Genomic DNA, 27324 nt, shown 5'->3' with positions numbered 1-27324 from the left:
ACTTCCTTTGTTTAACTCCAGAACCACAATGAGTTACAGAACCTCTGGAAAACACGTTTTTAAAGGGATTAGTGTTGTCATATGCCCACATTTAAGTCATTCTACCTGTATGACTTAATTTACTCTGTAGAATATGGAATTAGGTATCATGTAGAATGTTTACAATGCGCTTTTCCATACTACAAAAGCATAAAATTGATCTTAAATTTCAGAGCAATAATAATAATGTGTTGTTAAAAGATTAATCACATTCAAAATTAAAGTTTTGGTTTACATAATATGTGCGCGTATACTGTGTATATTTTATTATGTACGTTTTTCAATACACACACAGTATAGATTTATGTAAAACATGTTTTATTTATGTTTATGTATAATATGTTTATTATGTTTATATTTATATTTATATAATAGGTTTAATACGTTTATATTTATATAACTTATAAATATTTAACAAAATAAAAACAAGTTATTTTTCTTAAATATATACATGCATGCATATTTATATATACATAATAAATATACACAAGTGCACATACACATATATTATTAGAACTATAGGTAATAATGAGTGAAAAATTAGTCTGGGCCTAATATTTTTTAAGTTCCTTGGTAGAAATTGAGTTTGGAACAAAAAGTGAGTAAATTATGAAAGTTATTATGGAACTTGTATATTTCGTGATCTCAGCTTTTTAAACAAAAGAATCAATACAGTTTGGCATTAAATTATGTCAAACCTGCTGTTGCGGTTACATACAGGCTCAGGGCAAGATCTTCAATGAATAATGATTTAAATTTTAAACTCTTCCTCACTGAAATTAACACATGATTTCAGATCATTTGTAAAACGGATTCACGAGTCATACTTTAATGTTACTTTTATGGCTGTATTTGTCACTTTTGGAGCTTGACATCTCTAGTCTTTCACTATGTGGAAAAGAACAGCTTTGACATTCTGCTAAACATCTCCTTTATACTTCCACAGAAGAAACTAGGTCATACAAGTTTGTAGCCCCACAAGGGTAGGTAAATGATCACCAAATTTAATTCTGGTGTTAAAAACTAAAGTAAAGCTCCTCTGCTGAGGCAGCACAACTCATTGTTCAGATGACGCAAGGACGAGAGGAGTGACGTCAGAGGCATCATTACTTATTTATTTTCTTAGTCATAGACCATAAAAGCATCTCCAGCACAAACAGTTCATCTGCTGTTTGAACGCATGAAGTCGCTTACCCTCCGCCACAGTCTCCTCCACGGTCACTTGATATCGTCCGACAGAGAAAACGCGTCCGATAAACGCGCCGGACCCCGCGCCGCCCCCCGACGCGGCTACAGGCGCGGGTCCGGAGCTCACCATCTCCCGACGGGCATCGAAGAACTTCTTCATTGTCCAACCGGAGACACTTGAATCCTCATTAAAACATGAAAAACCGCCAGGCTCTCGCGTGCTCGTCGCTCTCCAGCCGGTGGGATGCGCAAAATAGAGAAAAGCGCGACGATCTCTCAGTGTAACTCAGTCCAGACGGAGAGTCCGAGCTCAGCAGACCGTAATCACACTATCATAGACCCAAAACAGCTCAGAGAGACAGGACACATGTCTCATACATCTGCTCAGAAGAGATGAGATGAGCGGCAGCAACGGGAATCCTCCTGCCACGCTGTCTTTAAAACAGTGCACTGCGATTACCAGGAGCACAGCCTTTTTCTCATTCAGTATCACAGCTGATCCTCGGGAAAAGACGCTCGCTCGACACCCGGAAGTGCAAGGGATAGGAGGGAAGCAGCCGGTCCGACGGGGTTTTCCTGGAGAGAAAAGCGAGCGATGGCGTACGCTCATTGCCGGCTGACGGGATTAAGTTATGAGAGCTGCCATACACCGGTTGAGAAGAGGAGCAACGTTGAAGCGCGCGGCAGCACGGACTCGGCCGTGACGCTCCGGTAGTTGTAGTTCCACGGTACGCGGTGACGTCAGCGGGGACGTCTCCGATACGCCGCAGAATTATTGTTATTACATTAAATCAAATTTGAACATATGTGACCCTTGAGCACAAAACCTGTCACAAGTAACAAGCGTATATTTGTAGAAATAGCCAACAATAAACTGCATGGGTCACAGTTATTGATGTTTCTTTTACGCCAAAAATCATTAGGATATTAAGTAAAAATAATGTTAAATGAAGATATTTTGTACATTTTCTAAATTAAATATATCAAAGCTTATTATTATTTTTAATTAGTAATATGCATTGCTAAAAACTTGATTTGGGCAACTTTAAAGGCGATTTGTTTTCAACTTGTTTTTTTTTTTTTTTCATTTATTTATTTTTGCACCATCAGATTCCAGGTTTTCATATACTGGAATCTCAGCCAAATATTGTTCTATCAAACAAAATATCGATGTAAAGCTTATTTATTCAGCTTTCAGATGCTGTATAAATCTTAATGTCAAAAAATTGTCCCTTATGACTGTTTTTATGGTCCAGGGTCACATATATCGACTGTGAAATATAATGACATAATTGACGTTAAATTTATGTGAAACTCGTATAATGAAAATAAATAAATAAACAAACAGAGTATTATTAAGATGCATTTAGTCAGAACGACACGATGGCTGTGACACTGCTGCACCCTACAGGAAAATGTCTTTCTCCACAATACCACAAAACTAAGTCTGGAAGCACAAAAAATTGGTGTTCACTCAGAAATCGATAGTAAATTTCACAAACAATTACAAAGAAACAAGAATTTACTAAATGAATTAAACATGACATTTTGAAGTAGGAAAAAAAATACACACATTTCTTGTTAAAACAAGTACAAGTGAGGACGTTTTTTTACAGATTGTTTGTCTGGTTGACTGTTACATCCACTTAGTTATTTCTATATTTTTTTGTATACTTCAACTCATTCGCTGTCATACCAAACACATCAGACATTTGACAGACAGAAGTTTTTAGCGTTAAAAATGTTAATCACTTGCCACTCGCTGTGGGCTTGTATGATGGAGTCTATCTAAATGTGTCAGACAGAGACATCTTATCCCTGTCTCCCTTACTGTTCAGAATAGAGATAACACCAGTTCTGAGAAAAGCTCAAGCATCGTTTGTCTGCAGAGGACAGCTGGTTTGATGTTTTTCCTAATGCAATGACATTCTTGCATTTTTAAGTGGAAGTGTCTTTTTGGAGCTTCTGTACTATATCTGCAAATGTAAGGTGTTTTAAGATGGTGTTTATCTCAGCACTACAAAAACTTATAGTTCTTCTTTGTGCATTACAAATTAATATTTGTATGCACCATTACATTTTACCTTATCTTCATTTCTGATTAACCCAAACAAAATATTCTGGAGAGACAGGGTTTCATTTTATTTTTGAAGGTCTCCTTGTTACAGAATAATTATACAATTAATTCTGAGTAATATTATGTATTTATTATAGGGTTAGGGTTTGATTTAGGGCTATGTAATTATGCATTATTTACTGTTTAACAAATACATTGTTAAAAAACATTATTAATACAACTCAATTCATTAATTAAATGTAGTTAAAATTAAACAATAAAAAGGTAATGAGCAGTGAAGGGACACAGCCTTTTAATAGCATGTCGAGTGAAAAATTTACACTTAGTTATTAAAATCATCTTGTTTTCTTTTAACCAGCAGCACAAGAAAACCTAAAACATGCAATGTCTTCAACAAATCTATTATTTTGTTTAAATGAAGATTAAATTTAATACAGTAAAAGTCATTGTCCAGAAAAAAAAAACATGCTAACCATTAAAAAATATATATACATTTGAATTAATATATATCTCCCCCTCCAAGAAAAAAAGCACTTTAATATGAAAATGCATCTCATCTCCAATGATTATTGAAGTTCTTTCCATTTGCCTTAAAAACAAAAAAACAAAAAAAAAACTATACTAGTAGTTATGGCCCAGCACAAAAAAAAAGGAAAAAAAAATTCCTTCAACCCTCTCCATCCATTTGTAATAGTTAAAGCACTCAACTTTATGTTTCCTCTGTAAAAGAAAGAAGAGAGAAAGTTTTTACTGGGAATGCTTAAACGATAAAAACATACAGCCATAATCTTTGAATCACACTATTTTAATGGAATGCACGCTTGTGTTAAAAACCTGATGTACAAGGTGAGAGGAGTTTAAACTACTGAAGAATAACTTACAAACAGCACGCATGGATGTGATCAAGGTGTCAAATACAATGCTACAGCAATTACAAATGTTCATAAAAGGCAATTATTAACATGTGGCAAGTCCCTATGATCAGTGACGTCTCTTCCCACTACTTTATATTATATTCCCATGTTCATAAATAATCATGTAGTAGTCCACTTCTCACCTCCATTTAATTCCAATAACATATTTCCACTAGTGAAACACAAAATGAGATTATATTGATGCTGCTATTTTCCAGAACCATTAAAGCTATGGAAAAGAGCAGCATTCCGGTTGATGTACATTCCGCTAAATATCACCATCTTTTGTTTTCCACTGAAAAAAGCCATATTGATTGAAAATGACACAAAGGTGGGTAAATGATTGAAAAATTAGCATGAACTAGCATTTTAAAATCTATCCTGGAGAAGACGGTCTACCAAATCCTCTTGGTTTGAAGAAGAATGGGGACCACGGAGAAAATAAGGAGTCAAATCTCATACTTTGTTGTCCAAATATATTCAAATTTGCCAGTGTAAAAGCTCTCAACAGCATTTCTCATAGGCCCAAACCCCAAACGCTTAAAGGCAGCATTACAGTATCCATGTCGCTCAAAAGTTTCAACAGGCTTGGCTTCTCCTTACTCCGAAAAAGAAAGAAAGCAAAAGAAAAAAGAAAACCTCAACCCCCTTTACGCACCATTCTTCATCAATAACTTTGATTTCAGGAAGGGGAATTTTAACTAGCAAATGTTTTCGCTGTGTCTTCCTTGCCTCTGTAAGTCCTCTTCCCATGTGTGAAGGGCAGGTATCTATACTTGATCATGTGCTGCGGAGGAAACACAAACAGCGTCAAAGAACTTCAGTTTCGGTGCAAATCAATCTCTAGTTTTAGGTAACTCCGCTTTGTGAACTAAAATAGCTGGTAAAGAAAAGCTTCCACTTGCGAACCTTGATCTGCCGTTTCATGGTGATGCAGAACAGCATGATGAAATACATTACGAGGATGGGCCAGAACACTGGCACGTTGAAGGCTTCGAAGAATGTGCAAATCATAGCGACGATGATGCCTTTCGTCGCTGAATGCCTGAAACACCAACCCAAAACAACGCACACTGATATCAATGCGCTTGGAGGGAATATAAAACACATTTATGTAATGTGAACATCCAAGAAACTGAGAAAATAACTACGGCTGTCGCGATTTGTCGATTTTATTCGAACTTCATTTACATCGGACTTTATGTGCGCCATTTCATTAGATTTGGAAGGTAAATCATTTATAATTCCACGCAAACACAGGAGAAACCTCATTATCTCGCTTGAACCCTCACTCTGAGTTTACACGTTTTGAAAGAAATGGCCAAATATTAAAGATTAAGGGGACTTTTGAATTAAATGGTGCTTGGTCAATATTAAACAAGTATTATTTCGCATAGCCATGTATCAGAATAATCACCAGACCGTTGGCGTCCTCTGCAGGCCTTTGTTGTAATGCGTAAAGTACGTTAGCTCTATTGTTTTTTATATATCATGTATTTTAACGGTTTTGTTCAATAAAACCATATGATTTCTTGATTTTATTACTTTATTTGAACTAATTATTACTGCTTGCTATTACATATGTATTTTAAGTAATTTTAAAGGCTATTGTTCACTTAAGTCTATTTTTATTACCACAAAAAAAAGTATTATAATTATAGGGCCCTATGAAATCCATTTTATTTCCAAATTCATTTTTCTATGCTCTGTTTTTAATGGTTAAATTAAAATGTTTTTTTTTTTTTTTTAATACTGCACATTTACATTTTTCTCTTAAATTCTGATAAATTACTTTTCTGGTAAAAACTCCTTTAAAAAGTGTTTTTTGATTATAATTGTATTATCAGTAGACTAGAACATGTGGATATCCTGTCATTCTTACGTGATTTGGACTATGAGACGGACACTTGCGCTTAGCATTTGCTTTATAAAAAAAGATTTCATAGAAATTTGGATTTCTTTTGGTTTATTAAAATATAGTTTAATAGAATACTCTAAGTAAAATTGATGAAAAATGATAGATTTTTTTGCGGGAAATTAATCATTTAGATTTATCGATTAATCGAGAAATGAGTTGATTGATTAATCGAAATAAAAATAGCCCTAAAAATAACTAAAAGAAATCCAGGATTCTTTGAAAACACGATCTAATAAAGCTATTTACAAAGGATGATCGATATTTGGCATTACCGTTGAATTAACTGTTAAGTCCTCATTTTACTTTGACTGAGGCTAGGGCTGCATTATAATGAGTGAATCCATTCATTATCAATTATTGCACTTCCACAGATCAACAGAATATCTACTTGAAAGTTCTACATGAAAGCATAGGGGTGTATTACCAATGCAAAACAACGCAAATGAAACATTTTCAGGACAAATAACTTGATTTTTAAAGTTATTTTAGTAATGATTGTGTCGAATAAATATTACATTTACTGTGGCAATATTGTACGTGTGTTAATATCTTTCAAGAACATTTTAGATCAGCTGTATTTGTAATCGAAATTCCTTATTACAACTTTAACAATAATGGTCGTTTTTACTGAATTCTGTGTTTTATGATGAATTCTGTGTTTTATGAATGCATATTACTACACAACAATTCATCTTTTAAAATATATTCAAATAACATTTTAACAATTCTGTTTTTTTTTTGCCAAAAGAAATACTGCTTGAATTAAAAATCTTAATATTGTGTAATATTCCTTTAAAACAAAAGTTTCAATGTATTTTTATTGTTACATTGAAAAGTACATTCTTCTGTACAATAGTAATAGATTTCAGTCAGTTATTGTAAAACTGTGTCCCTCATTCACACAAAGGCATCAGACCTACTTTTCATATGTATTCATCCAAATCTTGCCAAATTCTGAAACAATCTGCATTGTATAGTAAATTCAATTTTACTGCAGCAGCAGAAAGAAACTAACAGGTTTGGAGCAACTGGAGGGCGAGCAAATTCTGACAGATCTTTGGTTGGACTATTCATTAAAACTTCAGAAAGTGACAACTTACCAGAATTTGAATTCAGGCAACCTCCTGATGAACGGCCGGAACTCCTCGTTCTGTTTCGTGGGTAGTGCTGGACCCTCATCTGATGAAGAAACACGGATTAGGGGGAGGAAAACAACAAAACAAACATCAGGGAGGACAGTGAGATTTGTTTAAAACCCGGTCCTACCTGGATCATCAAGCAACGAGGGATCCACTTTTGGTGAGAGGAAAGCAATGAAGAGGTTTAGGTGGTAGATCCCAAGAGCATATGTGACTATATACCACCCCTAATAAAAGACAGAAGTCTTTCATTACATTTGATTCACATTTTGTAATAAAAAGTTACTTTCTAATGAGTCTACAGCGGCATGATAACTGTGCCCATAACGTCAAAGAAGATGCATTTTGTGACTGTTTCTTAAACAGCATCACGGTGGTTTTACCTGTAGTATATATACTCTGATCATATATATGCCCGTTAGAAGAAGAGTGACCGCCCATCGGACTGCTGAGAACGGTGTTGACTTGTCCAACCATGACTGATAAATCTGCATTTCAAAGAGAAAATGTAGCTCGGATTATCCAGAGCACTGACTTGCAATCTCAAAATCAGTCGAATAGTCATTTCCAGGATCCTGACCTGCCCGAGCCGTTTAAAGAAGTTTCCGATCGCTGATGGTTTCCCATGGATGGATTCACCGGCACTGTCTCCTTCTGACATTCTGTCTGTGAATTCAGAGGAACGTACTGAGTGTTCAGTGGAAATGGAAATACAGTTTTACAGTTTAAATCACAATGCAAAACACTGCTACCTTTCTACCCTGATATGACACAATATAAATCTGATCAGCGAGCTCACAATCTGCACATATCTCTATTCAGAACCGCATCCAGGAGTAAAAGTACACAATCGCATCCCGCTGTCGTCTCTGCATTATATAACTGTTCTTATAACGCGTGATGGTGTTGAACAGCTACACCACACTCATTTACGTTTCTAAAAGTGCTTTATGCTTAAACCGCGGAGAATTATAACTGATGCTGTGCTTTCTACGCTATAGCAAAATTAGGTTGAGCCTCGATTTAAAAGAAATTAAAGCTAAAAGATGTGATGTGAAAACAAAGCTCTGATTTAATGTAAAATTATCTTTATATCCTAAATGTTCCTAATAAGCAAGTGTAATTAAGGCATTGGTTTAAAAAAAACATTTCTCAAACATTTCCTAAATGAAAATGTAAATCCTTTATTTATACAATTTCTATTTTTTTTTTTTTTTTTTTTTAGATCATCTGATTTGCTCTGTACTGTCAGTGAATGGCACGTTACAAGCAGGTTATGGGAGGTTTTAAATGTCATTTTGGGTTTGAAATCCAAACATATTTGTTGACTAAATAATGCCCCTGTGACGTGCAGAACAAGTCCGTCAATGATGAAATACGACTGACTTCGGAGTGCGTTAAAGATTGATTACCTGGTGTTAGAAATCAAGGGGGAAGCCTCCGTGTGCTAAACTACAATCTGAGGCAAAGTCCAACACACAACCACGTCAATGAACAAGAGGTTGTTCGAGTATAAAAATCAGACAGAACTAAGATTATCTTTAAAAAACCGGCACATAAACTGAAAGTAAAGCCGGGTTGGAGTCTGTGTAAAACACTTGGAGCCCCAAAGCAGCTCATCAGACTCACTCCTCCATCTTTCACTTACTTCTACGTTATTTAACGCATCAATTTGGTGAATACCGACATATAATATTTATATGTCAACAAAAACTGTTGTTATTTTAGGGCAGAAGCTGCGACTCCCGGTTCAGATACGAGTCTATTTCCTGACATTTACATCGAACAGGACAGAACATGCAAATATACAGTAGCTTTAGTTCCGGTACAGAGATATTCTCAGTCTGTTCTCATAAGTTAACTGGCGAAACAGACACTAACCTCAACGTTTATTTCATTAAATCACTTATAACGTAACTAGAAGGATAATGATCAGACCTCGTAAGCTAATTTGCTATTAGCTTAGCTCACTTAGCCGCAGCTGAGTGATTTCTTTAAGGCGCAAATGATGTTGGTTACTGTAGTTTTTAAATCAGGTATCCTCCGTTGATTTAATATGCTGACGCCTACGTGTAAACTACACTTCCCATCCTACTACACAAAACAAGTTGCCTCAAGCGGAAACACACGGCTTGTAGTTTTCGTATGTGAAAGTGTAATCGCAACTAAACCTGGGAGACATCGAGAAGAAACTACAAAGACCAGCAGACACGCGGAAAAGTGGACAACTCACTTCCGGGGAAACCCGAACGCAGGCGTTTGAGAGGCAAGCTTTGCTAGCACTTTGCTATCTCTTACGGCATCTTATACAAAATATAATTGTACAATCGTTATGCCACGTGAGGACGATACAATCAGACGGGCAGTTAGCATACTCGAGGAGTCGTTGTGTCTGTAAGAGGTTCAGAATAGGAGTAAGATTAGAGGAATGGTGTTTCTCTTACCCGCTTGTGCCGCTGTGTCAGTCTCGCGCTGCTGCTGCTGTGAACACGTCAGCACGTCAGACCACAGCAGCCGCGCGCGGAGCACATCGCTCCCTGAGCTGGACCTCGGACCGACACACACTCACTCCTGTTCACACACATCCACATGTGCTGGAAATCACACAGGGTGTCGATTAGTTGTTTTCTTAATGGGAAAGGCGCATTATTGTTATTATCATCCCAAAGAGGCACAAAATCACTTTCACTGTTACATTAACTGTTGGTAAGCTCCGCCCGAGCACTCTCTATTCTATTTCTATTCTATCTACCTGCTTTCTTTTTATTTGTTGTTTTAAAAAACTTGACCTTTTAAAGCATTCTCTATAATTGTGTGTGTATATGTAGCTATCAGAGCTGTTGAAAAACATATATTTAACGGCTCTGGTAGCTATATATATATATATATATATATATATATATATATATATATATATATAAATGTATATATATATATATATATATAAATGTATATGTATATACAGTACAGACCAAAGTTTGGAAACATTACTATTTTTAATGTTTTTGAAAGAAGTTTCTTCTGCTCATCAAGCCTGCATTTATTTGATCAAAAATACAGAAAAAAATGTAATATTGTGATATATTATTACAATTTAAAATAATTGTTTTTAAATTTATTATACTTTAAATTATCATTTATTTCTGTGATGCAAAGCTGAATTTTTAGGATCATTATCACATGATCCTTTAGAAATTATTCTAATATGATGATTCATTATCAAAGTTGGAAACAGTTCTGCTGCTTAATATTTTTTCAGAACATGTGATACTTCTTTAGGATACTTTGATGAATAAAAAGAAAAAAAAAGAAGCTATGTTTTTAAAATATAAATATTTTGTTATAACAATATTCACTACTGGTCAGTAATTTGGGGTCAGTAATTTTTTTTTCTTCTTTTTAAATAAAATCAATACTTTTATTCAGCAAGGATGTGTTAAATTGATAAAAAAGTGATAGTAAAGAAAATATATTATTAGAATATATGTTATTAGAATTTTTTTAATTTTTAATAAATGCAGTTCTTTTTAACCTTTTATTCATCAAATATATTAGACAGCAGAACTGTTTCCAACACTCATAATAAATCAGAATATTAGAATGATTTCTAAATGATCATGTGATAGACTGGATGTTACATGTGACACTGACGCTGGAGTAATGATGCTGAAAATTCAGCTTTGCATCACAGGAATAAATTAATTTTTTAAAGTATATTCAAACAGAAAACTATTATTTTAAGTTGTAATAATATTTCACAATATTACTGTTTTTTTCTGTATTTTTGATCAAATAAATGCAGGCTTGATGAGCAGAAGAAACTTCTTTCAAAAACATTAAAAATAGTAATGTTTCCAAACTTTTGGTCTGTACTGTATATATATATATATATATATATATATATATATGTGTGTGTGTATGTAAGTATGTATGTATGTATACACAGACACACACACACTCACCGGCCACTATAAACCTGTTCAATTGCTTGGTAAAACAAACAGCTAATCAGCCAATCACATGGCAGCAACTCAATGCATTTAGGCATCTAGATGTGGTGAAGACGACTTGCTGAAGTTCAAACCGAGCATCAGAATGGGGAAGAAAGGGGATTTAAGTGACTTTGAACATGGAATGGTTGTTGGTGGTCTGAGTATTTCAAGCACAACCATCTCTAGGGTTTACAGAGAATGATCTGAAAAAGAGAAAATATCCAGTGAGCGTCAGTTGTGTGGATGGAAAAGCCTTGTTGATGTCAGAGGTCAGAGGAGAAAGGGCAGACTGGTTAGAGATGATAGAAAGGCAACAGTAACTCAAAAAACCTCTCGTTACAGCCAAGGTATGCAGAATACCATCTCTGAACGCACAACACGTCGAACCCTGAAGCAGAGCTACAGCAGCAGAAGACCACACCGGGTGCCGCTCCTGTCAGATAAGAACAGGAAACAGAGGCTACACAGACTTCACACAGACTATAGAAGATAAGAAGATTAGAAAAACATCGCCTGGTCTGTTGAGTCTTGATTTGTGCTGCAACATTCAGATGGTAGGGTCAGAATTTGGCGTAAAGAACATGAAAGCATGGATCCATCCTGCCTTGTCTCAACAGTTCAGGCTGGTGGTGGTTTAATGGTGTGGGGGATATTCTCTTGGCACACTTTGGGCCCCTTACCCCCAATTTCCACCAGATGCGTAACGGCTGCGTTACGGCTCCGCTGCGTGACAGCTCCGTGTTCCGTCGTCCGTCAATACCCACCAGGTCCGTATTTGTTGCGGAACGGCTGCGGTCATGACTGACAGCTGACGTCATGATGCCCCATGTAATCTCGCGAATTCTGGTGTGATCGCGCGATATGTAGTTTCTATAAACAGAACTACCAAACCAGGAACAGTTTTCCATCCGAAGGAGTATAGGATAGAACTCTTTTCTTTTCTTTTCTCTTTTCATTTCTTCATCCATCGTGTCAACGATGGTTAAAACTTCAACAAGCCTGTCTCCGCCCATTATGACGTTTTCAAGGTGTAGTGTAGGGAAATATGAGCGCGGTGTATTTTATTTTGAAAATTAAACGGATCTTTTATTTTGTTTCTGGCTGTTCTGTTTTGTCACTCGACTTCCTGTCCTGCGTACTCTGCCCTGTAGTGCTGCAGAGCGCTCCGGCATCCGGCAAAAATAGAAGCTCTGCGTATCTGCTCCGGAGTGCTGCGGATCGCCGGAGTCGGAACGCAGCTGTAACGCATTCAGTGGAAATACACTCATTGACTTTAATGGAAACCTATTGACTCCGCCGCCGTGCCGGAGCCGTAACGCAGCCGTTACGCATCTGGTGGAAATTGGGGGTTAGTACCAGTTGAGCCTTGTTTAAATGCCACAGCCTACTTGACTATTGTTTCTGACCATGTCCACCCCTTTATGACTACAGTGGCTACTTCCAGCAGGATAATGCACCATGTCACAAAGCTCAAATAATTTCAGACTGGTTTCTGGTTTCTCAGAATAATATCATGTCAATATGGACCAAAATCTCTGAGGAATGTTATCAACACCTTGTTGAATCTATGCCATGAAGAATGATGAAGTCAGATGGTGCATTAGACCAGGGGCTCATCTCCTTTTTCCAAACTGCATCACAAACTGCTTGAGAAAGCTGTAAACGAATTCCACAGTGCACAAGGTGCAAACAACCTTATGTCTGTTTCACACATACTCAAGCCCCCTTTCCGCTGCACACGACATTCGGACACGATTGACGAGTTTCTCCCTCTAGCGGCAGTCGCGCAGAACTTTCAAACTGAAAGAACGGAGATTAACAGGCTTTCAACTGGAAGAAGTTCAAATATTTTAACGTATCGGCGTATTTTCGTATCCGAAATTTCCGCATTCGCATGTGATCGGAACTCCACGCAGCTCCCGCACTACTTTCTATTGGAAATGAATGACTTCCGGTCTGTCGCTTGTTTTTATTAATTTTTATTTATTTATTTAAATCCTTTGTTGTTGTTGTTTTTGACAGCTTCAAGACACCTCCTGTATGGAGAAACTAGTCACATGCATTGCTCTGGTAATTTTTGTCCTTTTCTTCCACACAAACGGTCTTTTAATCTTGAAGGTTCTGCTCTCCTATGATTTAAGTCAGGTGATTGGCTGACCATTCTAGCAGCTTTATTTTCTTTCTTTGAAACCAGTTTGGACTTGATAAAACACAGTGGACCAACACCAGCAGATGTCACAGCTCTCCAAATCACACTGGACTTTTGAGAGTTTCCTTCGCTGTGTGTTTGGGATCATTGTGTTGCTGAAATGTCCACCCTTGTTTCATCTTCATCATCCTGGTAGATGGCAGCAGATATTTATCAAGAATGTCTCCATACATTTTTCGATTCATCCCTCCTTCAATTATATGTATTTTGTATCTAACCAGTGCCACACCATGATATTTTGGGGTTGATGTGCAGTGCCCTTTGACCTCCAAACATGGTGTGTATTATGGCATCCAAAGAGTTTAATTTTGGTCTCATCTGACCAGACTATATTCTCACAGTATTTCACAAGCTCTAAATGTGGTACAGAAAACTAAAAAGCTTCAACATGCTTTATCTTCAGCAATAGAGCTTTGTGTGGTGAGCGTCTATACAGGCCACGGCGGTTGAGTGCATTACTAATTGTTTTAATTGAAACAGTTGTACATGCTAATTCCAGGTTTTTCTGAAGCTCTCCACAAGTGGTCATTGGCTCTTAGACAACTCTTCTGATAGTTATTTACACTCCTCTGTCAGAAAACTTGCGAGGAGCACCTGGTCGTGGCCGGTTTATGGTGAAATGATGTTTTTTCCACTTCGGGATTATGGCCCCAACAGTACTCCCTGGAACATTCAGAAATATAGAAATCCTTCTGTAACCAATACCAGCAGTATGTTTTGCAACGATAAGGTTGTGAAGGTCTTGAGAAAGCTCTTTGCTTTTAAGGAGCAATGGACACGACTGGACTCGACAGGACACAGACTGGACGAGCCTGTTTTTATGACAGTGAAAACAGCGGTATACAGATAAGTGAATTGTGTGAAAAATACTGTGTTTTTTTACACGCAAAACATGAACACATGTTATATTGCACACTGTAAACACAATCAAAGCTTCAAAAAAGCATGAAAAACGGGACCTTTAAAAGACTACTTTGGACCAATGAGCAACAGTCCAAATTCTTTCTCCTTAACCCAGGTGAGATGCTTCTGATGTTGTTTCTGTTTCTGTTGGTAGCCCTTTTCCTGAAGACGTCGGAGTGTGGTGACTCTTGATGCACTGACTCCAGCTCCAGAAGACAGTCATTGACCCCCTTCACAAAGAGGGAAAGTCACAGAAGGTCATTACCGAAAGGGGTGGCTGTTCACGGAGTGCTGTATCAAAGCAATTTAAATGCAAAGTTGACAAAAGGTGCACAAACAACAGGGATGAGCACAGCTTTGGTTAGATTATCAGGAAAAGTCTATTCAAACACTTGGGAGAGCTTCACAAGGAGTTGACTATTGAAAAGTCAGCAATCTTAACTATTATAATGGTTTCAAAGAACAAGATATACCATGAATTTATACTGTAGGGATGGTCATTTAATGTAAATGTAATGTAAATATTCTGATATTTTGTGTTCAGACACTCGCTCTCTATTTAAATCTAGATTAAAGACACATCTCTTAACACCCTCATTTTGCAGACTTCAGTATTTATTTGAAAAAGAAATCACTTAACAGCATTCAAACATGGCAATATAAAAAAGAAACAGTGTTACAGCTCTTTAATGAAAACACAAGATAACTCTTAAAAACATTTCTAAAATCTGTAGTTGTCAAAATGACTCAGCATGACATAATACTGACTGATATTAACTGTGAATATAACATTGATTACAATATCCTAAAGCCATAAAGTGCTTTGATCTATATGATGGTATTTCACCATCCCGGCTGATTTAAATCAGCAGGTTTTCCTCGATTAACCTCATGGGACTCAGTTTGAAATGTGCTGTTCTTATCACATGAACAACAAGGAGTTATGTGGGTAACACTAGTTATTTACAAAAGCATTTGCTTGTTAAATAAAGGTAAGAAATGTACCTTTAACTGCATACAATCCACCAAATCATTAATGTTCAAGACGGCCCTTAGTTCAGTTTCATACACAGACTGTATGAGTGTAAGAAATATAAATACATTTCTTATAAAGAACAGTGTTCCTGGGTGACGGCTCTGTCTGAAACCCTTTCCTGCTTTCCTTTAGTATTTTTCAGCTAAACAAGACTTGGAAAACAAGACGAAAATAATTGTACTGGGTCTGCTGAACAAAAGTACTTCAAAATTTGTCATCGTCTTAGTACTAGCAATATTGAAAGTGATATTAAAGTGGAGTTAGGTTTTTAAACAGTACATAGTTTTTGTTCTTTTATGTTGCAGAGGTGAAACTCACAAAATTATATCCAGGTATATTCTTTTTCAGCTCTGAAAAAAAAAACTGATATTTTTTTGATAAACTGTTAATTGGTTTTCTTTTCTTTTTTCTTTTTTTTTTTAAGAATCAAAAATGGTTTACAATTCAGCATATTTATTCCAAAATTCTTATTGTTTGTGCTTTGTTGATCATAAAATCATAATGTGTGTGTGTATATATATATATGCAACTTGGGGATGAAATGCCACCTTAATACCTTGGCTGAGCCATAACTGTACGATTACAAATTTTTTTTATATAAAAACCTTAATAAGTTTAGAGACATTTACAGTGATTACATATGCTAAAGGAAAAATATACATTATATCAGTACAGCATGATAAATAAAACCTTGTCCTGCAAGGCTAATACCACAAAACTTTACAATTCTGACAACCCTTATGATGATCCAATGTCTCCCTGTAAATAACATAATACTTAAAGGGTTGGTTCACCCAAAAATGAAAATTATGTCATTAATGACTCACCCTCATGTCGCTCCAAACCAGTAAGACCTCCAATCTCTTGGAACACAGTTTAAGATATTTTAGATTTAATCCGAGAGCTTTCAGTCCCTCCACTGAAAACCTATGTACAGTATACTGTCCATGTCCATAAAGGAAAAAAAAACATCATCAAAGTAGTCCATGTGACATCAGAGGGTCAGTTAGAATTTGTTGAAGCATCAAAAATACAATTTGGTCTAAAAATAAAAAAACAACAACTTTTTTTCAGCATTGTCTTCTCATCCGGGTCTGTTGTAAGCGCGTTCAAGTGTAGTGATATCCGGTTCGCGAATGAATCATTCGATTTAACCGGTTCTTCTTGAACCAGTTCAACAAATCGAACCGAATCGTTTAAAACGGTTCACGTCTCCAATACGCATTAATCCACAAAAGACTTGTTAACTTTTGTTTAACTTTTTGTTAACTTTTGTAATGTGGCTGACACTCCCTCTGAGTTAAAACAAACCAATATCCCGGAGTAATTCATTTACTCAAACAGTACACTGACTGAACTGCTGTGAAGAGAGAACTGAAGATGAACACAGAGCCGAGCCAGATAATGATCGAACGACTGACTCGTTCACGAGTCAAGAACCGTTTCTGTCAGAGGTGTCCGATTCGAGAACCGAGTAGCTGATGATACTGCGCATGTGTGATTCAGCATGAAGCAGACTGACACACAGAGCGTCTGAACTGAACTGATTCTTTTGGTGACTGATTCTGAACTGATTCTGTGCTAATGTTATGAGCGCGGGTAAACCAAAGGCTTGAATCAAGGGCAATCATCGCCAATGACATCATTACATCGAGTGCAGAAGAACCGGTGAACCGTTTTCTTCAACCGGTTTATTGAATCGAACTGTCTAAAAGAACCGGTTTGCGGAAAAGAACCGAACTTCCCCCTTTTCTTACCTTTCTGGACATGGACAGTATACTGTACATATGTTTTCAATGGAGGGACAGAAAGCTCTCGGATTAAATCTAAAATATCTTAAACTGTGTTCCGAAGATGAACGGAGGTCTTTTGGGTGAACTAACCCTTTAACACATAATTCATAAAATAAAATAAAAAAGTTGCAGTGTAAACACCACTTCAAAAAATTGTCTTAGTATAAAAAAATGCTAATAATTAAAAAAAATTTAATTCACTTTTATGGTGTTGTTTTCATCAATGTTATTGTAAAACTTTGATGAAAAATGAACTAATTATAGGTGAAACTTATAATGCGAAAATTATTCAAATACAGAATGCGTAGTTGTACACGTCTGGCTTCGATGAACCTGCGCTTTTCCAAATAAGTAAATATAAATCGAGTCAAGCATCCACTTAATCTACGGGCATCACTTCACACGTAATTCGATACATGATTGCACAATTATTATTTACACCAAGCCGAAATAAATAAGATAATGTTCTGAAATCATACACTGCTTTTAACTGTTCATAACTGCATCCTAATAATATCATTTGTTTTATCGAATGGATCATTTTTGTGTGATGTGATTTAAGCATCACGCCACAAATGATAATCAATCAAATAAAATGATCCATTTGAATCCTGGTCTTCATAAAAGCGAATTGTTTTTTTTATTCCTCAAATACCTTGTTGCCAAATATGGAAGTGCTCTATATGGAAATGCAAACTGTCCATCGCAGTTTAAAGAAATCAGTACGGACGATGCATGGAAAGTGATGGGTCCTTCTCAGCGAGCGTCACTCTCTGCGAACTCCTCTTTAATGGAGTGCTTGTGTATCCTGCAGTCTGGCATGTCAAAGCCGAAGTCAGCCCACTCCTCCGCTCCCGCGGGGGCGCTGCGGTTGGGGATGGTGATGGTGTGCCGCACTCTGAAGTGCACGGCCTCCATGACGCGCTGCCGCTGCAGCTCTCCTCCGGCGCCGATGGCCATGCTGGCCATGTTACTGCTGGAGCGGATGAGCTGCTGGCCGTAATCGTGGCCCTGTCTCATGTCCTGCAGGCCCCTCCAGATCGCCATCCGGAACTGCTCAGGGATCTTCAATGCCCCAAGGTCCTGAGGAACACAAGAGTGTGTCTTACAGTGAAGGTCACACTACTATTTAATGATAGACAAAAATATATAATAATAATAATCTGAAAAAGTTTTGTGTAAAGGGGTTGGGTGTAGGGTAAGGGGATAGAAAATACAGTTTGTACAGTAGAAAAACCATTACGACTATGGAATGAACCCATAAAACATGGAAAATAGGGGCTTTCACGATTATGATAATTGTTGATTATTCCCTTGCAATTGTAATTGCGAATATTAATTGTGATTATATTTAATATGTAATCATTAAATTGTTTATACCATAGTTTTATGCAACAGCATGCCATATTTTTATATGAAAATAAACAAGCTGAAAACACTCAAACTGAAAAACCTTTAGTGCTTTTATATAGTATTAAGCCTCAAATGTCAAAACTACAATGGATGAGTTTCTTCTTTAAATTATAAAAAGTAAAAATTAGAGGTCAACCGATTGATCGGGCAGACGATTTTTGGAAATTTTTAATTAATGAGAATTGGCAAGTTAGGCCGATTTATAGGCAGGTGCACCAGCGGGCAGCTGAGATTGTTGCAGAGCTCCTCGAGGCTACATGAGAGACGGAGGATCTCACACTCTGCAGCAGAGGCTTGTTCACACACAACTTTAGCTAATGACAGGGCAAAACAGTCCGTTTCGAAAACATAATTACGTTTTACCCCTTCTAGAATTGATGGTAGAAAGTTATCATATTCATAAGTGCAACAAGTCATTTGCACGTGAAAGTAAAAACACGTTAAATTCAGACAGAACTTCTGGGCTGATTACAGGGCCAGCCCAGGCTCTGTTGGTGCCCTGTGTGAGATTTTAGATTTTAGACTTAACCCTAACCCTATTTTTATCTCTATATTGATATTTTTTTCTGCTCCTCTTCTTTGCGTTACTTCCTACCTTGTGCCCCTGATAATTTTCTTTTTTCCACTCATATTTTAGAAATGCTACTTTAAGAGCACATAAATGGCTAAACTATTTTAACTACATGCGCCATGCATAATTAATGCATTATGAGGATGTATTATAATTACCGCATGACGCAGAAAGTGTTTTAATTAGTTCTAACATGACGTCAAATCTTATGATTTTTTGTTGATGTCAATTTTATTTTATTCTAACATTATTTTAATCAGTTTGATGATCGATCAGTACTAAAATTATGTTAACTAGAAATTATTTTGCTTTATATATGGGTGTGGGAGCGCACTATAGACACAAGAAAAAAAACTTTTCTGCGGCGCCTCTCAGTCATTGTGCGCCCTAGGCAACTGCTGATTATAATGTTTACGTTAACTTTCCTCATGAAATGTGTATGTAGGTCCAACAATATCTCACATGATTTCATCGCTCGTGGTCAGCACACTCTTAAGCAGTTATAAGCAGCAGGCTGTGTAATATATGTGAAATCCAAATATCGGCATCATTTATCAGCCACCGGCTGCCCTGATTTCCAAATATCTGCATAATTTATCAGCTGCCGGCTGCCCTGATTTTCAAATATCGGCATCATTTATCAGCCACCGACCGCCCTGATTTCCAAATATCTGCATCATTTATCAGCCACCGACTGCCCTGATTTCCAAATATTTGCATCATTTATCAGCCACCGGCTACCTGATTTCTAAATATCTGCATCATTTATCAGCCACCGACTGCCCTGATTTCTAAATATCGGCATCATTTATCAGCCACCGGCTCCCTGATTTCTAAATATCGGCATCATTTATCAGCCACCGACTGCCCTGATTTCTAAATATCGGCATCATTTATCAGCCACCGACTGCCCTGATTTCTAAATATCGGCATCATTTATCAGCCACCGGCTCCCTGATTTCTAAATATCGGCATCATTTATCAGCCACCGACTGCCCTGATTTCTAAATATCGGCATCATTTATCAGCCACCGGCTCCCTGATTTCTAAATATCGGCATCATTTATCAGCCACCGACTGCCCTGATTTCTAAATATCGGCATCATTTATCAGCCACCGACTGCCCTGGTTTCTAAATATCGGCATCATTTATCAGCCACCGACTGCCCTGATTTCTAAATATCGGCATCATTTATCAGCCACCGACTGCCCTGATTTCTAAATATCGGCATCATTTATCAGCCACCGACTGCCCTGGTTTCTAAATATCGGCATCATTTATCAGCCACCGACTGCCCTGATTTCTAAATATCGGCATCATTTATCAGCCACCGGCTCCCTGATTTCCAAATATCTGCATCATTTATCAGCCGCCGACTGCCCTGATTTCTAAATATCAGCATCATTTATCAGCCAAGGGCTGCCCTGATTTCCAAATATCTGCATCATTTATCAGCCAAGGGCTGCCCTGATTTCCAAATATCAGCATCATTTATCAGCCGCCGACTGCCCTGATTTCTAAATATCGACATCATTTATCAGCCACCGACTGCCCTGATTTCTATATATCGGCATCATTTATCAGCCACAGGCTCACTGATTTCCAAATATCTGCATCATTTATCAGCCAAGGGCTGCCCTGATTTCCAAATATCAGCATCATTTATCAGCCGCCGACTGCCCTGATTTCTAAATATCTGCATCATTTATCAGCCGCAGACTGCCCTGATTTCTAAATATCTGCATCATTCATCAGCCACCGACTGCCCTGATTTCTAAATATCGGCATCATTTATCAGCCACCGGCTCCCTGATTTCTTTATATCGGCATCATTTATCAGCCACCGGCTCCCTGATTTCTAAATATCGGCATCATTTATAAGCCACCGACTGACCTGATTTCTAAATTTCTGCATCATTTATCAGCCACCGACTGCCCTGATTTCTAAATATCGGCATCATTTATCAGCCACCGGCTCCCTGATTTCTAAATATCGGCATCATTTATCAGCCACTGACTGCCCTGATTTCTAAATATCAGCATCATTTATCAGCCACCGACTGCCCTGATTTCCAAATATCTGCATCATTTATCAACCACCTGGGATTCCATTTCCTTCACTAATACCATTAAGCACAGTCTTTTTTTTTTTGTTGGGTAGATTACTTACAAACATAATCTGAATCACTCATATTAGTTAAAGTGGACTTTTTTTCTATTACTTTTCGATTACTTTTGACCTAATTTGTTTACATACTTGAATGGGATTATTGTGTACCACATTGAAAAAAAATGATTTGACATGATTTGATCACGAAATGCAGTAAACATTACATTACAGTAAGTTTTACCAAAATGTATATAAGTGTAGGTTATTTTACAAGGGAAAATTAAAAAGAAAGAAAAAATAATTAAGGAGAATCAATACGTTTTGAATAATTTACTGCCATTATGTGAATAATATGTAATCATGTTATCCATTAAACAGTAACTGTAATCTGATTATTAGCATTTTGAAATGTAATATAATTAATTACAAGTACTTAATTTTTTATGAATCCAGATTTCATGAAATCAGTTACTACCCAGCTCTGCTCATAGTTTTTTAACTTTTGGTGACTTTTTAAAATCCCTACGGGAAACAAAATGAATGGAGAACAGGATAAAACATGAATGACCCAATAATGAAAGAGTGTATTGACTGAACTGTTGGTTTACCTCCATGGAAAGAGTCTGGAGGTGGTAGACACTCTGGAGTCCCTGTGATGTGAAGTAGTCGATGCAGCTTTGGCAGCCCAGGCTGGTTAAGAAACTGTTCGGAGAGAAAAGGAATCCCACTAAGACCAAGCGGCTGCGTCCTGTGAATTACATATTCACCCATGGAGAACATAACAAGCCAAGCACCACAGCATTTGCATCTGCACAGGGATTATTATCAAGAATTGATGGAATGATAATGAGAGTGTATTCAGGCAACAGAAGACTTGATTAAAATAAAGCATCTGTATTGTAATCAGTATACACTACCATTCAAAAATTTGGTGAGTTTTTTTCTTCCTCACATACTCACTAAGACTGCATTTATTTGATCAAAAATCTATTTATATTTTTTTGAATAGATAAATATATTTTAAAATTTACTTTTGTGCTGTTTTATTATTATTATATTTTTGTGTAAACCATGAATCCTTTTTACAGGAATTTTTGCTGGTTAATTTTTTTTAAATTTTTTTATTTAACAATGTAAAATATATATATATATATATATATTTTTTTTTTTCAGCATTTTTATCATGACTACATATTTTCTGAATATAAAAAAAAAGCTTTACTGACCCAAACTTTTGAACAGTAGTGTAGTTAAATGTAATGCTCCATGCAAATGTTTGTGTATTAACATTTCAAAATTTGCATATGGTTTCATTTTACAAATAAAAATGCAATCACAACATGCAATTACATGAATGATGCATAACAAGTTTTTCATTGCATTGATCTTTTTATTATAAATATTTCACCAATAAAAAATTAATTGCTTGATACAATCAAAACAGGAAATGTAAATATAAAGGTGACAGAGTTATTTTAAAGGTAGATCAACTGAGACAAACAGAACCACAAGTATGCGGAGAAAGATGCGCAAGTCATTTTAAACAAAACATGGATTCAGAAACATTGGTTGCTTTGTCATAATTCCAGACGCCGACTATTAATTTCACCCTGATACATTAAGTATTAAATGTAGAGGGAACACTGATATTAATAAGCACATTTGTGACAATGGAGTCTGTAAAACATTGCAATGTGCATGGAAAATGACACATCTATTTTAAAAATAAATATCACTCAAAGTGCCAATATATAAGACGTATGGCTGACAAAGTAGCACAGATGACAATGCCATGTAAATAATGTGAACAGTTAACTGGGTGAAGGTAAATCTCAAAAAAACATGTCTAGAACATGTTAAACAGTGTCATATTTCAATCCAAAAAAGAATGTATTAGCACCATTAGGATTTTGTTGGTGACATTATTATATTACACATTTTATATTAAACATTTTAAATATTATACCAATTTTCATATTTGTACTAAAAATAAAAAGAAGATACATTATTTAAATTGTAAACAAGTATTTGTTGTGCTGTCTTAAATTAATGCTTGTTTAATAAAAAAAACTACTGAAAAACAACTACTGTAGCTAAAAATGTATATTATGACATTAATATTAGAAAAAGAAAATAATATTAATAAAAACTAATACAATTACCTAATATTATTAATAAAAAATCGAATTACATAAAAATATAAAATAAATCTATGACAGTAATGTGTATATATGGGGGAAATTAGCTTGATTATCATGAAAATAATGTTACAGTGCAAAAAAATAAAATAAAATAAAATAAATAAAAAAACCTTAAATGGTGCTTAAATCCAATCAAGCAAAATATAATACATTATATTTTTGATTTTGGGGAGTACCAGACATGTTTTTTTTTTTTTTTAGATTCACCCAAATGATGAAAGTGCACAGGCCATTAATTAGAAAGGCACCTCGCCACCCCCTGTACAGCCCCATGTGATAAATCAGTAATGAGTTAAATTAAATTAATATGTAAACACAAAAAGTGGCATCTGAATATGTATAGTAAATGAAAAAGGTTACATGTTTTGCACACTAAAGTGTGATTTGTAAATGTTTCTCTGGCCAGCAGAGGAATATTAAGAACGTTCTTTCTCTTATGTACAAATAATTACTACATCTGGAAAAGAAACCAAAAGCCTCTTTAAAAGCAAAGGTTTCATTATAAATAAAATCCTCTTTTGTGTATTAGCACAGAAGAAAAAGCATCAATTTACTGTAATTCCATGATTAACCATGTAAAGACAAATGTGACCCTGGAGCACAAAACCAGTCTGAAGTCGCTGAGGTATATTTGTAGTAATAGCCAAAAGTACATTGTATGGTTCAAAATTATAGATTTTTCTTTTAGGGCAAAAATCATTAGGATATTAAGTAAAGATCATGTTCCATGAAGATATTTAGTAAATTTCCTACTGCAAATATATCAAAACTTCAGATTTGATTAGTAATATGCATTGCTAAGAACTTCATGCGGAAAACTTTAAAGATGATTTTCTCAATATTTCGATTTTTTTTGCACCCTCAGCTTCCAGATTTTCAAATAGTTGCATCTCGGCTAAATACAGCCCGATCCTAACAAACCACACATCAATGGAAAGCTTGTTTATTCAACCTCCAGATGATGTATACATCTCAAATTTAAAAAAATTGACCCTTATGGCTGGTTTTGTGATTCCAGGGTCACAAATGATGAAGAGAAGGAGAAACGAAATGATTTAAGGTTTATCTCTGTAAATTAAGATACGTCAGGCTGATTTCAGTCACACTGTTGTAAAAATAAATTGCTATTAAAATAATAAGAGGTATCTGTAGCTCGTGTGTGTGTGTGTGTCAGGTTGGTGCTACTGCAGGGTGTAGTACCTGACGAGGCTGGGGTCGGGGTTGTAAGGAGGGGGAGGGGTACAGTGAGAGGTGGACACTATAGACTGAGACGCATGAGCTCCGTTCACATCGCCGTTCGACTGCATGTGGTGTCCACCCAGCATGTTCGTCCCTGCAGCCACAAACCCAGCAGAACCAGTCAACACACAAACCAGTAAATGTGGGCCACTGTCTGTGCAGATGTCACTGTTAGTGTCTCGCTGTTTATTCAGTGAAAGCTAAGCAAATCAAACACAAGTGCATTTGCAGTGTACTTCAGATTTTAATAGTTCAGTTTTAAAAAGGTGTACTTGTGTACTGAAATAAAAGGACACTTAAGCATACTTAAAGAGAGGCACTTTCATGTTTCTTAGCACACTTAAGAGCACTCTGTCAAATTAGAGGTCTTACTTTAAAGCACTTTTTAAATCAATTTTTTTTTAATAATCTTTTGTCATGCTTTAAAGAAGTACACTTACATGTAAACGTGAAAAGAACCATGTGTGTGTTTGATATTGAAAGTTTTAATAACATTTTAATCCTGTTCTCTATTCATGTTTTCCCGTCACTGAAAGCTATGAACATGTAGTCTGGATTACATAATCATATTCCAAAAATTAAGTACTTGTAATTAATTATATTACATCTTAAAATGCTAATAATCAGATTACATTTACTTTTTAATGGATAACATGATTACATACATTTTAGATCACTTAATCTGAAATAATGCAGACTTAAATTTCATGACCAATAAATTTAACTGGAAAAAATGCCCCTAATGTACAACCCACTGCAACAAGGTAATTGTATGAAATGTAGGGTTTATGTGAAGGCACTTGTAGGCTCTCACCCATGTGTGCCATGGACGCAGAGGGTCCTGCGCTCTGCTGAGTCTGCGGTGTCACCAGCTGATTCACTGAGGGGAGCTTGCTGATGGGCCCCTGGATCTTATTCATGTTATTGAGTGTGCCATATGAACACGGAGAGGCAACGTGACTCCTGTCAATCACACGACAAAAAGACACTTAATATACAGCACTCAATGTGGAACACTGATGTTAAAGGAAGAGGTCATATCATGAAACAATTAACATTTAAGATGGTTTTTATGAAATTTCTGAGTTCTGACAGTTATGATAATGTGTTGTAAATTTAAAAGTAATGCGGTTACTTTACTAGTTACTTGAAAAAGTAATCCGATTACTTTACTCCAGTCTCCAGTGTCACACGATCCTTCAGAAATCATTCTAATATACACATTTGTTGCTCAAGAAACATTTCTGATGTTGAAAACAGTTGTGTTACTTCACATGAAACCATTCTTTGATTAATAAAAAGTTTAAAAGAACAATTTATTTGAAATATAAATCTTTTGTAACATTATAAATACTTTTGATAAATTGTATGCATCCTTCCTGAATAAAAGTGTAAATTTCTTTAAAAAACAAAACAAATAATCGTACATTTCCAGACTCTGAATCTTTTACGGTAGTGTGTGATGTCTGTATAAAGACTCACTGTCTCTGTAGGAGCTGCTGTTGTTGTTGTCTGTATGAATCCACTAACTGTTGGGGTACAAACTCCACAAGTTCCAGACTGTCCTTTATCTTCATCAGGATGTCAAAGTTTTCCCGGCCTCGCACCTTCAAACCAATCCAAAACCATTAGAATGAACTATTAGAAGTATTAGAAATCAAGCTGCATGCTTCCACACTCACTGGAATATAATACATCTCCTCTTCTCCATGCCGCCTCTTCTTGATGTTGACGGAAGGGCCTGCAATGTTGGCCGGAGTCTGTTTGAAATCTGTGAGGTCAGAAACAGAAGCTCCAGATTGGAAACTTGTATTGGATATGATCTGATGAATGAAGTGCTGGTGGAAATCCATTGATGGCTCACTTCGTTTATTGGCATTTCCATTTTTGGCCACGCTCTCATTTAGAGCCTGTTGCTCCCTGAAATGATCCTCGTCTGCTTTGCGGTCTCGACCGGGACAGGCACAAATCCGGCCCTCAAACGAACGCCTGCCGAGAACCTGGCCGCTGCGGAAAACACGGTAGAGTTCAGCATAACCAAACTATTCAGCCTACGTCATGTGAATAGGTTGCATGTTGTTGTTGCATGCAGTTCACAATTAAAAGAATACATTTCAATGCTCAATTCGAAGTACGTTTTTGTTTACTTTCGTTGTTTTCACCCAAAATGAAAATTCTGTCATCAGTGTTTCCGAACTGATTTGAGTTTCTTTCTTCCGTTTCTGGTCCCCTTTGACTTGCATAGTATTTAAAAAAAAAAATTCAATCTATGGAAGTCAGTTATTTTGTGTTCTGCAGACGAAACAGGTCTGAAACAACTTCAGAGTGAGTAAATCATGACAGAACTTTGGGTGATCTGTCCCTTTAAGAACCACTCTTTTGGAAAAGAGAGAAAGTGTCTGAGGTAAAGGTGTTCACTCACTCTCGTGTCTCCAGCGTGATGATGATGAGGATGGGTCTGCGGTTCATTCCCCCGACACAACTGCTGTTGCACATGAAATTATACAGAATGGTTGTGAACTCAGTCCCCACCTTGACAAATAGATAACAAAAGAGAGAGACATAGTCAGTTCCCAGAAGC

General features: G+C 36.4%; 3 protein-coding genes across 16 annotated transcripts in view; all 3 read right to left on the bottom strand.

The window, feature by feature from the left end:
* LOC132097407 (AP2-associated protein kinase 1-like) overlaps positions 1-1968 on the bottom strand; it is a 45026-nt gene extending 43058 nt beyond the window's left edge. For all 8 annotated transcript variants that reach the window (XM_059503097.1, XM_059503099.1, XM_059503101.1 and 5 more), the window contains exon 1: positions 1234-1968. In XM_059503097.1, the coding sequence (XP_059359080.1) occupies positions 1234-1387 (154 nt within the window). In that variant the 5' untranslated portion in view covers positions 1388-1968. The remainder of the gene's footprint in view (positions 1-1233) is intronic.
* A 1585-nt stretch (positions 1969-3553) lies between these two features.
* rer1 (retention in endoplasmic reticulum sorting receptor 1) lies at positions 3554-9878 on the bottom strand. 4 transcript variants are annotated; one of them, XM_059503096.1, is made up of 8 exons: positions 9720-9878; positions 7856-7941; positions 7659-7763; positions 7403-7502; positions 7237-7315; positions 5128-5263; positions 4951-5005; positions 3554-4024 (listed from the first exon to the last, which is right to left on the bottom strand). In XM_059503096.1, exons 2-8 carry the CDS (start codon positions 7934-7936, stop codon positions 4014-4016), a joined length of 567 nt encoding a protein of 188 aa, XP_059359079.1. In that variant the 5' UTR covers positions 7937-7941; positions 9720-9878; the 3' UTR covers positions 3554-4013. The 4 variants fall into 4 exon arrangements, with proteins under 4 accessions (XP_059359079.1, XP_059359077.1, XP_059359076.1 ...); XM_059503094.1 differs by having other exon boundaries at positions 4877-5005; positions 9720-9877; XM_059503093.1 differs by lacking the exon at positions 3554-4024 and having other exon boundaries at positions 4091-5005; positions 9720-9877.
* A 7410-nt stretch (positions 9879-17288) lies between these two features.
* The window catches only part of tp73 (tumor protein p73), a 31198-nt gene continuing 21162 nt past the window's right edge, over positions 17289-27324 (bottom strand). For 3 of the 4 annotated variants that reach the window (XM_059503088.1, XM_059503089.1, XM_059503090.1), the window contains 8 exons: positions 27166-27275; positions 26608-26750; positions 26426-26514; positions 26226-26350; positions 25558-25706; positions 24705-24837; positions 21912-22005; positions 17289-18291 (listed from right to left, as the gene is read on the bottom strand). In XM_059503088.1, the coding sequence (XP_059359071.1) occupies positions 17965-18291; positions 21912-22005; positions 24705-24837; positions 25558-25706; positions 26226-26350; positions 26426-26514; positions 26608-26750; positions 27166-27275 (1170 nt within the window). In that variant the 3' untranslated portion in view covers positions 17289-17964. Of the gene's footprint in view, positions 18292-21911; positions 22052-24704; positions 24838-25557; positions 25707-26225; positions 26351-26425; positions 26515-26607; positions 26751-27165; positions 27276-27324 lie in introns of all 4 variants that reach the window. The other variant, XM_059503091.1, reaches the window with a different exon arrangement.

This window comes from Carassius carassius, chromosome 21 (assembly GCF_963082965.1).
Source record: "Carassius carassius chromosome 21, fCarCar2.1, whole genome shotgun sequence".
In the NCBI taxonomy this organism is placed as follows: Eukaryota; Metazoa; Chordata; class Actinopteri; order Cypriniformes; family Cyprinidae; genus Carassius; species Carassius carassius.
This window is presented reverse-complemented; position numbering and strand designations above follow the sequence as displayed.

What these genes read in the sequence shown, in the direction of transcription:
- rer1 (XM_059503094.1), bottom strand. Translation starts at nt 7,936, where the DNA reads ATGTCAGAAGGAGACAGTGCCGGTGAATCCATCCATGGGAAACCATCA. An exon ending in TCAGAGTATATATACTACAG is followed by an intron (nt 7,503 to 7,658) that starts GTAAAACCACCG and finishes GTCTTTTATTAG; the next exon opens with GGGTGGTATATAGTCACATA. An exon ending in TTGCCTGAATTCAAATTCTG is followed by an intron (nt 5,264 to 7,236) that starts GTAAGTTGTCAC and finishes TTGGTGTTTCAG; the next exon opens with GCATTCAGCGACGAAAGGCA.